Source organism: Bombina bombina, chromosome 3 (assembly GCF_027579735.1).
Source record: "Bombina bombina isolate aBomBom1 chromosome 3, aBomBom1.pri, whole genome shotgun sequence".
Taxonomy (NCBI): domain Eukaryota; kingdom Metazoa; phylum Chordata; class Amphibia; order Anura; family Bombinatoridae; genus Bombina; species Bombina bombina.
The window spans coordinates 530,875,885-530,891,575 of record NC_069501.1 but is presented as its reverse complement, the minus strand read 5'-3'; the positions used below and the strand labels follow the sequence as shown (position 1 = coordinate 530,891,575).

At 35.3% G+C, this 15,691-nt stretch overlaps 1 protein-coding gene across 1 annotated transcript in view; it reads right to left on the bottom strand.

Moving 5' to 3' along the window:
- Window positions 1-1,009: 1,009 nt before the first annotated feature.
- LOC128653593 (uromodulin-like) overlaps window positions 1,010-15,691 on the bottom strand; it is a 68,858-nt gene continuing 54,176 nt past the window's right edge. The window contains exons 8-10 of the mRNA XM_053706975.1: window positions 10,995-11,073; window positions 3,994-4,023; window positions 1,010-2,591 (exon numbers count right to left, since the gene is read on the bottom strand). Coding sequence (XP_053562950.1) covers window positions 2,527-2,591; window positions 3,994-4,023; window positions 10,995-11,073 — 174 coding nt within the window. The 3' untranslated portion in view covers window positions 1,010-2,526. The remainder of the gene's footprint in view (window positions 2,592-3,993; window positions 4,024-10,994; window positions 11,074-15,691) is intronic.

Below are 15,691 nucleotides of genomic sequence, written 5' to 3'. Positions count from 1 at the left end.
CTTGTTACCAACAGAAGGGCTGTGTGTGTATTTTAGTTAGGGGAGAATATATTCACAAAGGTGAGTGGCCTTCTATTTAGGAGACCAATATTAAGAAGCTAATCTCCTTCAATTTGAGTCAACTGAAATAGGTTAGTACTGTGAAACAGTATGTCAACACCATGACTCTCCTGTATTAGGCTCATGTCCTCTGCCATCTTTTTGAACTTCTTCAGAGCCATTGATTGTATTACCATTGACTGTTTAAACCTCTGGCTAAGGGCAATTATTGTAGCCATGATGCTCTGTCTATTCATGTTATAAGTTGGTTTATTGAACCTATAGTTGGTACCAAGTGTTTCTATTTATATACCATATGCTTTTGGTCTTTTATAGGATAGGGAAGAAGATAGAATGTGTGGAGGGAAGGAAGTAGTGTGAAATGTTTTTAAAATCAAGTGATGTTAAATGATAATAATTCTGTCTGTCTATGTATCTAAAATAATAAAAATTATTTATGTACAGAAAGGTATCAAGGAGCCAAGCAGTTAAGCCTTCCCCCTTATCTTGTCATTGCAAGACATATAAACCATGCCCAGAGCCACAGTGCGCTGTTTTCCAGACAATCTTGATACTAGGATATGCATCTTTAATCTCTATCTGTCTGTCTGTCTATCTATCTAAAATAACGATAAATATTTATGTACAGCAAGTTACCAAGGCACCAAGCAGAGGAGCCTTCCCCCTTATCTTCTCATATTACTTTTCATTGGAAGTCATATACATGCTGCTCCATATAATGAATTTGAGGAGAGATAGATAAATAGATAGATAGATGGATCTGAAACCTGCACTAATAAAAGGCTCCCCTGCATTAGCACTGTACATATTCTGCACACACCTATGAATAGACTGGCTACTATGGGTCTGCTGCCACTGAACCTGTTGCACCAATGGTAGTTCAACCCCTGGTAGTACCTTACGGAAGAGTATTTCTATGCAAATCAAGTCACAAAAAATAAATAAAATCTTTTTAAAATTATGAATAATATAGCTGAGAGCTTTTTTATTGCAACAATGAAACAGACTGTTTTATATCCTTTTAATATATACAGGTGATAATATAATCTGATTTACCCATTTATTATTACATTAATTTGACTAGATATAATATATACACTACTTATATATTAGTAGCATGTAGAGTTGTTATTCTGCCAGAAACATATAGAACAGTAAACAAAACACTTCATAAAAAACACACAAGCATCCGCTCCTTCATTGTCCCTGACAGACATTTATTTATTGGGAATGTAGTGCGGTATGATCCTATAGATGGCTGACTCAGGCATATTTTAAAGACCACACTTGACCTCTGGGGTTGCCAACATTCAGGGCCAGACTGGGAATAAAAAGCAACCCTGGAAAAATTTTAGACCAGCCCTATTTCAGTCAGTAGAATGCATGTGCCTCATTTTTCTCAAAGGGGATACTCCTTCCCCTAATATTTATTTTCAGAATTGTATTATTTTAGTTTGTATTAATTTTTTTTTTTACAAGATTGCTGTTATACAGGCACCTACAACCCAAATGAATTTATTAAACACCCCTTTAAATTGTAGCTTTCCAGTCTCAGATGCTGCAGCCCACCGGAAATCTCCTGGTATCCTGGTAAGCCAATCCGGCCTTGCCAGCATTGCACTTTTAATCACATACGGTATCATTGGAATTATAGTTTCCATGCTCACAGCAATTTACCGTTTCACACTTATCATTAGAATTGTAAAGGGTACAGTTACACTCATTTAAAAAAAGATATTCTCCTTTATGATGGCAGTTTGAACTAGAGACCGTTCTGCTTTTAGAATACATTTATACTCTAAACCTAGTGTCTAATAGGCACTGATTTTGTTATAATTCGATTCCCATTTGTTTTGTGCCACTATAGGTTTCAATGAGTCTGAGCTTTGTTTTGTTTTTATTGTCTATGACTAGGATCGAACTCCAGATCCACATGGACACAGTTACTTATCAATCAATCAATCAATCAATCAATCAAAATCTCCTCATGGATCTTCTCACGTGTCAGCCCTATTCTTTATTTCCTAATACACACAAATGCTTTTATTGTAACAGAGCAGTCTGTTCTTTCTTTTATCAAAGTTACTGGTTAGAACAAGATAAATATTAAGGTTGTAATTGTTCTCACTTTTTTTAATGTCAGAAAACTATACAACAAAATATAAAGATATAAAAGCGTCAATAAACCAGCGGAAATAAATTAATGCAACTCAAGGCCTTGATTATCGTTTAATTTTGCCTTGGGCACTAGAGTCTTCTGAGGGATATATATATACACAGTCTTTTACTTTGGCAGCCAGGCAAGCTCAGTAGAGATCATTTACATGTAGGCAGCTAATTATGAAAGGAGGAAATAAGCAAAGGCAGGTGGATCGTTAATCTCTTTCAGTGGCTCAGTAGGTTCTAAATTACCACCAAAACCACTGGTTTCCATGCAAATTTGATGTATTTGTGTAGAAAGCCCAGTTACATCAATTTCAGAAACAGAAGAGACATGAGCAGAGAACTCAGTGTCCACGACATTGAAAAACCTGGCAAAAAAAGTAAAAAAAATAATATTGTAGATCATGGTGATTATTTATCTGTAGAGTTAATCTAAATAAAGTTATGAGTATTTGTGTGTGTGTATATGTGTACTTATTGCATATATAAACAGTATTTATAACTGTGATGGTAAATGTCATGTAAATATTTTCTGTAGCTATTAAAGCTGTTAGGTTGTTCCTTTTGCTTTGGCAAATGTTCTGGTGTGTTTGTTAAGTAGACATGTGCGTTTCGATTCGGAACTAATCGAAATTCGGACAAATTTGTTAAACTCAGAGATTCGGATCGATTCGAATTTCCAAATTACGGTAGTACCAAATTTACCGAATAAATCCAAATTAGTTCGGATTTATTAGTTACATTCGGATGGCCATGGATTACACTAGTATCGTACAGTATATTAGGTTATATCACTCTGCTATGGGTTGCACCTAATATACAGTACATAATACTAGTGTAATACACAGCACATCCCACCTAACACATACCGAAATTCCGAATTTCCGAATCGAACCGAATCCAGCCAAATTTATTCGAATCCGAATGAATTCGAAACGAATCCGAAACAAATTCATTCGAACTTTTCCGAATTCGAATCGATCCGAACTGAAATTCGAAAACATCCGAATCGATCCGAAATGAATGTTTCGGCCATGCACAAGTCTATTGTTAAGTATTTGACAATAATAGAAAATACTTCAAATATTATAGTAAGGGCCTTTTTTAATAGTTGTTTGACAAATATACATTTTAAAGTGATGGCAAACTCTCGCCTTTATAAAAACAGATCTAGAATATTAGTGATATTTTAGATGAAATTTAATTCATCAGTTGTAATGAAGATGCACTATGACTTACTTTTTAATATAGATATGAAATTCAGATTCCCCCGGGCTCTGCCACCCACTTCAAAAGTATATTTGTCTGTGAATTGTTGTCCATCAGCACTTTAGCTACAACAAAATGCGCTCAAAGGGGAGAGCGCTGATTGGACAAGAATTCAAACCTTTAGCTCGCAGAAAAATTGACTTTTGAAGGGGGTGGTGAGGCGCAGGAAATTTGAAATTCATATCTACATTAAAAAATAAGTTATAGCCCATCTTCATTTCAACTAATTAATTAAACTCCAATAAAATATCACTAACATTTTGGATCTGTTTTTAAGTCTGCATATTACTGTTGACATGAGGAATTCAGCGTACATGCAGTAAATAGCATACAGATGTCTAGAGAAATATGTATAAATGTAGAAGTGTATTTTGTTAGAGTGAGCAGTGTATTTTTCATATTGGAGTAAATCTAATTTTTATTTTTAATAAAAATAAAGTTTATCTATTTTTATCTAGTGCTGAGGGAAAATGACATGGTAGCTTAACTGATCATACTTACGTTCAAAGGCGCCAGAATAATCAATTCTTTCTGTAAAATAAATAGTATATAGATAATATCTTAATTTGTGCTTAAATTATTAAATAATATAGCGATGTGTAAAAGATATCTAAAAAGCGCTAGGACTTAAAACACTTAAACCTCTCTCTGTTAACCCCCTCCTGGTTAAAAAGTTAATGAAAAAATTAAAATGTGAATTTGAGAAAGGCTCTAATAAAAGCTTTGAGTGTTAAAACTAGGAGACAAGTAAAATATCTAATGTCAAATATAATGTGATAATAATAATCAATTGGGTGCTCTGACTAACTTTATTAATGAGTAGAGAACAACACAATTAATGCCTTTCAAGGTGCATGCAATTCTAAAAATATATTTAAAATAGTCTAATAAATATATTCTAAAAGAGATAATATGATATGGGAAAATTGAGCAATGTCCAACTGGAGTCCGTAGATAACTCTTAAAATCCTAATATAAAACTAAAAAATTCCTTTGGGAAAAAAACAGCTATGACCCACTTGATAAGGTTTTCATATAGAGGTGATTTGCGGTCTAAAAGAATATAAATTTAAAAAATAATTTGCGGATAATAATGCTAATTCCACACAAAAAATAATGAATACAATGTTTTTATAACAGCAAACAATAGATACAATTTGCATAAAAATAGATACAATTTACATAAAATATCTAAAAATGAATTAATAACATATTAAGAGAGCCCAACTTGATCACTTTAGGTAAATAACCTTAGAAAAAGTTGATAGGATTTCCAAATGTAGGATAACGTTCATGCAGAAAACAAACAGCGGTTTAACTACTTCGCTACTGCAGAACCTTGGCAGTAATGTTATTTTTCAAAACAGTCACGTTAAGAGATAACTTATTTTCTTTAATGCGATAATGGTGGCTAGCCACTGTATAAATTATGGATAATCCGTTTTAAGAAATTATTTTCAGATATCCTTTACAGTGCAGGAGAATATAGTGTAACCACTTGAACCTTTTCAAAGAAAGTCTATATTTAACCCGCTTTGCAGGTGTTCTTACCTCCTTGTGATAGGTTTGGATAACTCACAATCTTAGAACTTCTGGTGATGGTAATCGATATGGTCCGGTTTTTCAACTTGCGCAAGTTTACCTTTTACCGGTGATTTCTTCTCCTGCTCTCCTGTACTCCAATGTACACAGGTAACGATCAGCTTGGGACACGTTGTTCACCCTGCACTTAGTACTGTAATGTACACAGGCAGCGGTCCGCTGGATTAGTTTGTAGCAGTATGACGAGGTAAATAGTACACCTCAAAGTGTTGGAATATTTGCAGTAAAGTTTATAGCCTTTTTCAGCTAATAGTTCATATAGCCTTCCACAACAAACACAGTTTCTATGCGTTTCACCCGTATCACGGGCTTTTTCAAGATCTTACTGCTACAAACTAATCCAGCGGACCGCTACCTGCGTACATTACAGTACTAAGTGCAGGGTGAACAACGTGTCCCAAGCTGATTGTTACCTTTTTCTAAGGTTATTTACCTAAAGTGATCAAGTTGGGCTCTCTTAATATATTATTAATTCATTTTTAGATATTTTATGTAAATTGTATCTATTTTTATGCAAATTGTATCTATTGTTTGCTGTTATAAAAACATTGTATTAATTATTTTTTGTGTGGAATTAGCATTATTATCCACAAATTATTTTTTAAATTTATATTCTTTTAGACCGCAAATCACCTCTATATGAAAACCTTATCAAGTGGGTCATAGTTGTTTTTTTCCCAAAGGAATTTTTTAAGTTTTATATTAGGATTTTAAGAGTTATCTACGGACTCCAGTTGGACATTGCTCAATTTTCCCATATCATATTATCTCTTTTAGAATATATTTATTAGACTATTTTAAATATATTTTTAGAATTGCATGCACCTTGGAAAGCATTAATTGTGTTGTTCTCTACTCATTTATAAAGTTAGTCAGAGCACCCAATTGATTATTATTATCACATTATATTTGACATTAGATATTTTACTTGTCACTCAAAGCTTTTATTAGCGCCTTTCTCAAATTCACATTTTTATTTTTAAATTATTAAATAACATTAATAAACTTAATAATTACACAGGCCTGCCACACAAAAAATAAAATTGTTTTTGATCTCCAACTGAATTCAGTTAAAGGGATATGAAACCCCTAAAAAATCCTTTTGTGATTCCCATGAACGAAGAAGTCTTCATCCAGACGGCATCTTCTATCTTCATCCATCCGGCACAGAGCGGGTCCATCTTCAAAACATCCGGCACGGAGCATCCTTTTTAATCGAAGTCTTCTTGCTGAATGAAGGTTCCTTTAAATGACGTCCCTTGAATTCCGATTGGCTGATAGAATTCTATCAGCCAATCGGAAATTAAAGGTGAAAAAATCCTATTGGCTGATGCAAGCCAATAGGATTGAGCTCGCATTCTATTGGCTGATTGGAACAGAATTCTATCAGCCAATCGGAATTCAAGGGACGCCATCTTGGATGAAGATAGAAGATGCCGTCTGGATAAAGACTTCTGTCCGTCTGGAGGACCACTTCTGCCAGCTTGGATGAAGACTTATCCCAGCTTTGTTGAGGACTTCTTGCCGCTTCGCTGAGGACTTCTCCCGGCTTCGTTGAGGATGGATGTCCGGTCTTCAAAACTGTAAGTGGATCTTCGGGGGTTAGTGTTTGGTTTTTTAAGGGTTTATTGGGTGGGTTTTAGTTTTAGATTAGGGCTTTTGGGCAATTGAAAAAGAGCTAAATGCCCTTTTAAGGGCAATGCCCATACAAATGCCCTTTTCAGGGCAATGGGGAGCTTAGGTTTTTTTAGTTAGTATTTTATTTGGGGGGTTGGTTGTGTGGGTGGTGGGTTTTACTGTTGGGGGGGTGTTTGTATGTTTTTTAAAGGTAAAAGAGCTGATTTCTATGGGGCAATGCCCCGCAAAAGGCCCTTTTAATGGCTATTGGTAGTTTAGTTTAGTTTAGGCTAGGGTTTTTTTATTTTGGGGGGCTTTTTTATTTTGATAGGGCTATTAGATTAGGTGTAATTAGTTTAAATATCTGATAATTTCTTTTTTTATTTTCTGTAATTTAGTGTTTTTTTTGTAATTTAGGTAAGTGTATTTAATTTAGGTAATTTATTTAATTGTAGTGTAAGGTTAGGTTTTATTGTAAGACAGGTTAGGTTTTATTTTACAGGTAAATTTGTATTTATTTTAGCTAGGTAGTTAGTATATAGTTAATAACTATTTAGTAACTATTCTACCTAGTTAAAATAAATACAAACTTGCCTGTAAAATAAAAATAAAACCTAAGCTAGATACAATGTAACTATTAGTTATATTGTAGCTAGCTTAGGGTTTATTTTATAGGTAAGTATTTTGTTTTAAATAGGAATTATTTAGTTATTAATATTAGGTTTTATTTAGATTTATTTTAATTATATTTAAGTTAGGGTTAGGGTTAGACTTAGGTTTAGGGGTTAATAAATTTAGTATAGTGGCGGCGACGATGGGGGCGGCAGATTAGGGGTTAATAATATTTAGCTAGTGTTTGCGAGGCGGGAGTGCAGCGGTTTGTGGTTAATATGTTTATTATAGTGGCAGCGATGTCTGGAGCGGCAGATTAGGGGTTAATAATTTTATTTTAGTGTTAATGCGGGAGGGCCTCGGTTTAGGGGTTAATAGGTAGTTTATGGGTGTTAGTGTACTTTTTAGCACTTTAGTTATGAGTTTTATGTTACGGCGTTGTAGCATAAAACTCATAACTACTGACTTTCAGTTTACGGTATTGATCTTGCTGGTATAGGGTGTACCGCTCACTTTTTGGCCTCCAGGGCAGACTCGTAATACCGGCGCTGTGTAAGTCCCATTGAAAAAAGACTTTACACAAATTGCGTTAAGGCCAAAAAAGTGTGCAGTGCCCCTAAATCTGCAAGACTCGTAATACCAGCGGTAGTGAAAAAGCAGCGTTATGAGGCTTTTCCAGACATCCTCCTTTCCTTACTCAAGAAACCACAAAAACACTAATTCATTCCCTCATTTTGTCACGCATTGACTACTGCAATCTATTTCTAAATGGCCTTCCCAAACACAGTCTCTCCCCCCTCCAATGTATCATGAATGCTTCAGCTAGACCTAAATCGCCAATCTACATCAGCTGCTCCGCTCTGCCAGTTTCTACACTGGCTCCTCATACACTCCAGAATGCAATTTAAAGTATTAAAGGGAGATTATATTGGTTTTTGTAGAAAGAATGATTGAAAAGATTATACTTTCAATTCAAAATTTACAATAGGCATCTATTTTTTGTTATAAGTCATTTTTATTATATTTACCTTTATAATGTGTCTGTGTTCCACTGCCCACTGAAAACTGATCATTTACAGCCCAATAAACAGTGGAGTCGGACAACCTTTCAGTGCCACTGAATATGCACACATTAGATCTGCAGTAATTTTTGCTACAGCCGCAGTGTCTCAGGTTAGGTAGAGCGGAAGAATATGTGGTCGGAAAGATCAAGAGTTCCCTGCATATTAACACCAGGCAGTGTCTGCTGCTCATATCAGACTTCCCTGCACATAACACTTTTTCTTCCACATGCTGCACAGTATTAATTTGTCTTGAGAAACAGCTTTAAGGCAGCGGCCAAACCAGGAAGAAGCAATCCTTCACACATGACTGCACAGGGGTCATCTGAACATTTACAGCCGTAGTTGATTTCTTTCAAAACACAGAAATACGGTGCAGCATGCAGAAGAGAAAGTGTTATGTGAAAGGAAGTCTGCAATGATATGAGGTTTAGCAAACTTCTTCATGTACTTTTTTTATTAAAACATATGATGCTCCCTAAGCAGTGAACTGTTCTACATTTTGACAGCCCCATGTGTAACAGTAGATGTCTGCATATGCACGTGCTTAAACTCACTGCCACGACACGAGCAGTGAAAGCCCCCTAAGATTAGAGGGCAGTCTTACATAATGATGAAATGGACTTTTTATCTTTAAAGAGGTAATTAATTTACATATTTTTACAGCATTATTTAACAAATAAGCTTCATGCTCATAACATTTATGCTGAAAAAGAAATGTATGCATTAAAAAGGGTACTTTTATTATAGACCTTTAACCCTAACTTATAAAGCACTCCATAGCCTCACTCCCAACTATATCTCCTCTCTCAACTCCAAATACTCCAGCCTGTCCTCTTCGATCAACCTCTAGGGACCACCGTATGTCCCTCTCTAACCTCCAAAACTTCTTATGCGCTGCTCTCTATCTCGCTCCAAAAAAAACTGTCTCCAACATTACATAGCTTCAGATGCTCCTTGAAAACACACCTATTCAGAGAGGTTTACTATCTCTCCTCTGTTTTTCATCCTTCCCAAAATAATTCATGAACTTCCTTGACTCACTGCTGCAACTAAAATCCATGTGACTAGCTACCTAAAACCTTGGGCGAGATTAGATATGCGGCGCAGGTTTCAGCGCAACTGCTGAAACTCGCATCACTCGTAATTTCCCCTCGCACATCAGAGAATCACATAAACCCTGCCGGCAGTTCATAAACTGCCATAAGTCGAATAAACTAGCAATGTCCAGAAATGTGAATAAATACACATTTCTGGAGTCGCCAGTGATTTACGGCAGTTTAGAAACTGCCAGCGCCTAAGAAAATAAAAAAACATGTAAAATCTTCCGTAATAGTCTAACTCACCTTCCAAAAATAAACCCGACACGTAAAACCCTGTATCCGCCATCACCCCCATATCAGAACTAATGATAAATGTATTAACCCCTAATTCACCAACCCCCTAAATCGCAATCTAACTAATTAAACTATTAACCCCTAATCCGCCAAACCCCCACATCGCAAAGTATCTTATAAACATATTAACCCCTAATCTGCCAAAACCCCACAAAGCAATAAACATAATACATTTATTAACCCCCCACAACGCAAATAGCTAATTAAATTACTAAGCCCCCTAACCTAACAACCCCTTAATTAACCCCAATTACCTACAATAAAATAAAAACTAAATTACAATTAAAATAAAAAACCTAACATTACTTTAAAAATAAAACTAAGTTTAAATTAAAGGGCCACTGTAAGTAAATATTTTCTATGCCTGTTACTAACTAACTACCCCAAATCTGCTTTTTATCAATAGCATTCCATTAACATATCTCTACCGTATATCAGAAATCTTGTCTGCAAATTTAATTGTTTTCCAAACCTTCTCCGTGGGTATCCTTTGCTCTGTACCAATCCGTTTACAATACCTAGGTTTCAAAATGGCGCTTTAAACACAAAGTTATTGGTTTAAGTATTTTGAACACACAGTGCTGAAAATAGTGGGCAGGATAACGTGACATCATCGGCGAATAAAAGATATAACTTTTAGAACGTTATGAAACTTCGTTTTGGAGAAAATATAGGTCAGTAGGTTTTAATTAATGTTTATTAACTTTAATATGTTAGTTGTTTAGCTTAAAAATTATAACAGAAAGTAATCCTTTAATCTAAAATTACAAAAAAATAAAAAAAGTCTACAATCACAGAAAAAAATAAACACGCCGCATATGTAAAATCTATCCTTATGTCTCTGCACCTATAGACTGTAAGCTCTCCAGAGAAGAGCTCTCTTCCTCCTGTACTAGATTTGTTTAGTCTGTTATGTTTTTGTATCTTATCACAAATCTTTCTCATTGTATACCCCTATCTATACAAATAAGTGATAATAATAATAATAATAATAGATGTGTCCACCTAGGTTCCAGTAGTGCATTGTTGCTCTAGAGCTGACATTAAATATGTGTTTAATCCCTTTGCAAGGGGGAAATACATAGTTATATGCAAACAATAATACAATAATAAAACACTCATATTAGAGCATTTCCTTTTTGCAATTGTATATCCCTTTAAGGCAATGAAGGAATTGCTAGGTTATATATACCGGCTCCTTGCCTAGCCTTACCTGCAGATAAGTCTGGCACTTTCACTGTTGCAATGTTTCCTCCTTCTCTAGCCTGTCCTGAACTTCTGGAACTGCAGTCCTGTTACAAAGAAAAAAATTAAAGAACTGGAATATCCAGACCAAAATAATTTAAGGTTTGTAATTTATTTTGTCACATAATTGGTAAGATATTTAAAATATTAAAATGAACTTTGGTGTGGGGTGGTCATATGGTCATACCAGGCCTTTTAGATTGATAACGGAAATAATTAAAGGGGTATTAAACAGTGCTCCATTAGTTAAAAAAATATATATGTTAAATTAAAAGTAAAAAAATGACTATTTGTTTTCTTGCAAAATGAGCCTCTGCTTACAGCTAGATAAGTGAACAGATAAGCAAAAAATTAAAGGGACATTAAACCCAATTTTTTTCTTTCATGATTTAGATAGAAAATACCATTTTAAACAACTTTCTAATTTACTTGTGTTATCTAATTTGCTTCATTCTCTTGATATTCCTTCCTGAAAAGCATATCTAGATAGGCTCAGTGGCTGCACATATTTGCCTCATGTGATTGGCTCACCCATGTGCATTGCAATTTCTTTAACAAAGGATATCTAAATAATGAAGCAATTTAGATAATAAAAGTAAATTGGAATGTTGTTTAGAATTGTATTCTCTACCAGAATCATGAAAGAAAAATATGTGGGTTTAATGTCCCTTTAAGGTTGCATTCTGCATCTTCTGATCATGGGCAGAGCCTGATTATCTGTGTCTCTAGCTGTTTAGTAAACCAGCTCATTTTACTCTAGAAGATTTATGACATCAAGCTAGTTATGCCTTGTTGTGGGGCTGTGACAGAAAGTAATGGACACTGCACAAATGAAGTTAAAAAAGAAAACAAATACAAGTTGAAATCCTTTTAAAATGATGAATAATATGTATTGCAAAGATCTCTGTTAATTATAAGCCACTACTTGGTCCTTATTTATTACAATGAAATAGACTCATTTATATCCCTTTAATGCGTTGACAGTGGTTTGAGAACCCTTAATCTGTTTTGTTTTCAATAATTAGGAGATCTCTGAAATAGCTAATATGAAATATGAGATAACTAAAATAACTAATATGAGGTATGAGATAACTGAAATAACTAATATGAGATAGCTGAAATAACTAATATGAGGTATGTGATAACTGAAATAGCTAATATGAGGTAATAGATAAACGAAATAGCTAATATGAGGTAGGAGGTAACTTAAATAACTAATATGAGGTATGTGATAACTAAAATAGCTAATATGAGGTAATAGATAACTGATATAGCTAATATGAGGTAGGCGATAACTGAAATAACTAATATGAGGTAATAGATAACTGATATATCTAATATGAGGGATGAGGTGACTGAAATAACTAATATGAGGTATGAGCTAACTGAAATAGGTAATATGAGGTAGAAGGTAACTGAAATAACTAATATGAAGTATGAGATAACTGAAATAGATAATATGAGGTAGAATGTAACTGAAATAACTAATATGAGGTATGAAATAGCTAATATGAAGCAGTGGCGTCACTAGGGGGGGCGGGCCGCACCCGGGTGACACCCTCCAGGGGGTGACACAAAAAAAAATATTTTTTTTTTTTAATTTTATTGAAATTCAAAGAAATACAATGTTGAGATGCATAGATTTTTTTTTATTAGAGGGGCTGGAATTTGTGAACATTGGTGGGACTGGGGAAGTTATAGACACACAATTTTTTTGCCCCTTGAGCCAGTGCTGCAATTTCAACAAATAGTTTTCCCGGCTGCTTTTGCTTGTTTGTACTTTGCTTCTCCCCTGCCCAATTTCGCTATGAATGTTGTGGGCATGCCGTGGGGCTTGAAAAATTGCGCTGCTAGCCTAAACCTGCCTGCCTATCTGTGCTCACTGCTCAGTGACATGTGGAGCAGTGGAGTCACTCACTGCTGTGCTGTCTCTCTAAACGGGAACTGGCAAATCATGAGGGGATGCCTGGCACCTGACCACATGACTATTTGACACTGTCTTTAAAGTGAAGGAGCCACGTATGATGCCCACCAGACCATTACGGTTACGGTACACTAAGTTCACACTGAACAGTTAGGAGGGCGGGCGAGGGTCTGGGGGTGGGCAGAGTGCAGAGGTGATTGGCCATAAGAAGCGGTAGGCACGCGGCCCGGGGCTGTGCACTGACAGGCTTGGAACAGAGTCAGAGAGCAGAATTTTCATAGTTTGCACCTAAAACTTTTCTTTAGTGATTTATTTTTAGAGTGCTCTGTTTATCTTTCTTTTGATGCTCTGCTGAGCCAGGGAGCAGCTCTAGGCATGCGCTTTATAATTAATGCAGTGCAGTTTACATATTTAGTAAGTGTGTGTCTGAGTTTTTGTGTGTGTGTGTGTGTGTGTCTGTGTTTTTGTGTGTGTGTCTGAGTGTGTTTCCGAGTGTTTGTGTGTGCATCTGAGTATGTTTTAAGTGTGTCTGAGAGTTTGTATGTGTGTTTGCCTGTGTTTTTGTGTGTGTCTGCTTTCTGGGGGGGGGGGGGGGGGTGACACCATAACTTACCGCACCGGGTGACACCAACCCTAGTGACGCCACTGATATGAAGTATGAGATAACTGAAATAGCTAATATGAGGTAGGAGATAACTGAAGTAACTAATATGAGGTAGGAGGTAACTGAAATTGCTAATATGAGCTAAGAGATAACTGAAATAACTAATATGAGTTCATTAAAATAACTAATATGAGGTATGAAATAACTAATATGAGGTAATTGAGATAACTAATATGAGGTATGAAATAGCTAATATGAAGTATGAGATAACTGAAATAGCTAATATGAGGTATGAAATAACTGAAATAGCCAATATGAGGTATGAAATAACTGAACTAGCTAATATGAGGTAGGAGATAACTTAAATAGCTAATATGAGTTAATTAAAATAACGAATATAAGGTAGGAGATAACTAATATGAGGTATGAAATAACTAATATGAAGTATGAGATAACTGAAATTGCTAATATGAGGTATGAAATAACTGAAATACCTAATATGAGGTATGAAATAACTGAAATTACTAATATGATGCATGAAATAACTAATATGAGGTATGAAATAACTAATATGAGGTATGAAATAACTGAAATAGCTAATATGAGGTTTGAGATAACTAAAATAGCTAATATGAAGTATGAGATAACTGAAATAGCTAATAAGAGGTAGGAGCAGGGTCGGCTCTAAGGGGGGGCATTGGGGGCAATGCCCCCCCCCCCAAATGGAATGCTGTGCCCCCCAGGGCAAAATAAGTGATTTAAAAAAAATATATATATTTTTTTTTTACATTTTAAAAGTGACGGAACGTCCAGGGTCCCAAATGTCGCATCAACCATTTGCAGCCACTGGACCCTGGAGATCCGCCACTGGAGGACCCAGCTAATCTCTTTACTCTCCTCTATTTACAACCAGATAACAAATAAAGTTGCATTTCCCTGCTGGTGCTCTCACAGTTAACCTAGGGCTTGCAATGCCCCTCCTGCTAGCCCACTTACTACAGAGCTGAAGTGATATGATGACATCATCAGACCTCTGCAGGAAGTGCTGGGAGAAGCTAATAGTCAGTGAGAGGGAAGACAGAAGTAATTTTGTGAAAACACAGCCGTATAACCAATGTGTGTGTGGGAGTAGTATCCCTTCCCTATTGTGCTTTATATCCTGGCAGCCACAGATAAAGAAGCAAATTGGGAATTCCTTGGTTTCCCCACTGCAGGTCACACAAAACAAGTGTGCATTGTGCCTGCTTTATCTGCAGTGATCAGTGTAAAATGTGTGTCAGATTATAGGTGCTCACATACACACACTTCAAATGTAGCTGTGGGACAATGAGTGAAATAGCCTTATGTTTATTATTTACGTTTCAAAACATTTCCTATTTGTCCCCAAGGTTGTTTTATTATATATATATATATATATATATATATATATATATATATATATATATATATATATATATATACACGTTGATTGGAGTAGCCGTGTTAGTCCAGAGATTTAGCTATCAAAATAACAAGAGTATTGCATTGAGCAATGATACTTTTTTATTGGACTAACTATACATTTATAAGTTGACAAGCTTTCGGAAGAGTTCCTTCCTTTATCAAGTCTAAAGCAATACTGACCAATTCAATGGAATTTACAGATTGTATCTTAAAACACAGAATAGCTAAGAAGACAGTGCAGGGAGAGGAGGAGGTGTCGTAAAAATCATGAGAGGGGCTTAGGTAACAGGCAGACAGTGTCCAGTCTAGGAGAACAGACAGGGGAAATATATAGCTTTACATAGAGCATATATTGACATAAAGTTATATATCAACATTGAATCAATATCTATAAAGATGTGAAATTGTATATACAGGGGGAATACAAAAGTTAAAAAAAGACAAAAGTGTGGACATAGGCTTACCTGTGTACCTATGTATAAAGAATGTGGAATATACAATGTAATTGACTAATTGAAAGTACATTACAAAAGATTTTGATAATGTGTTAAGAATCCAGAGTCCACATTTAGTCCAGAATTTAACAGGTTGAAGTGTATTATCATTTTCATTTCAAAGGTTTTTCTTTCCATGGTGTTTTTGAAGTTGCCTCTGAGAATTTTGATTTTGAGGCTTTGGATGGAGTGGTCAGGTT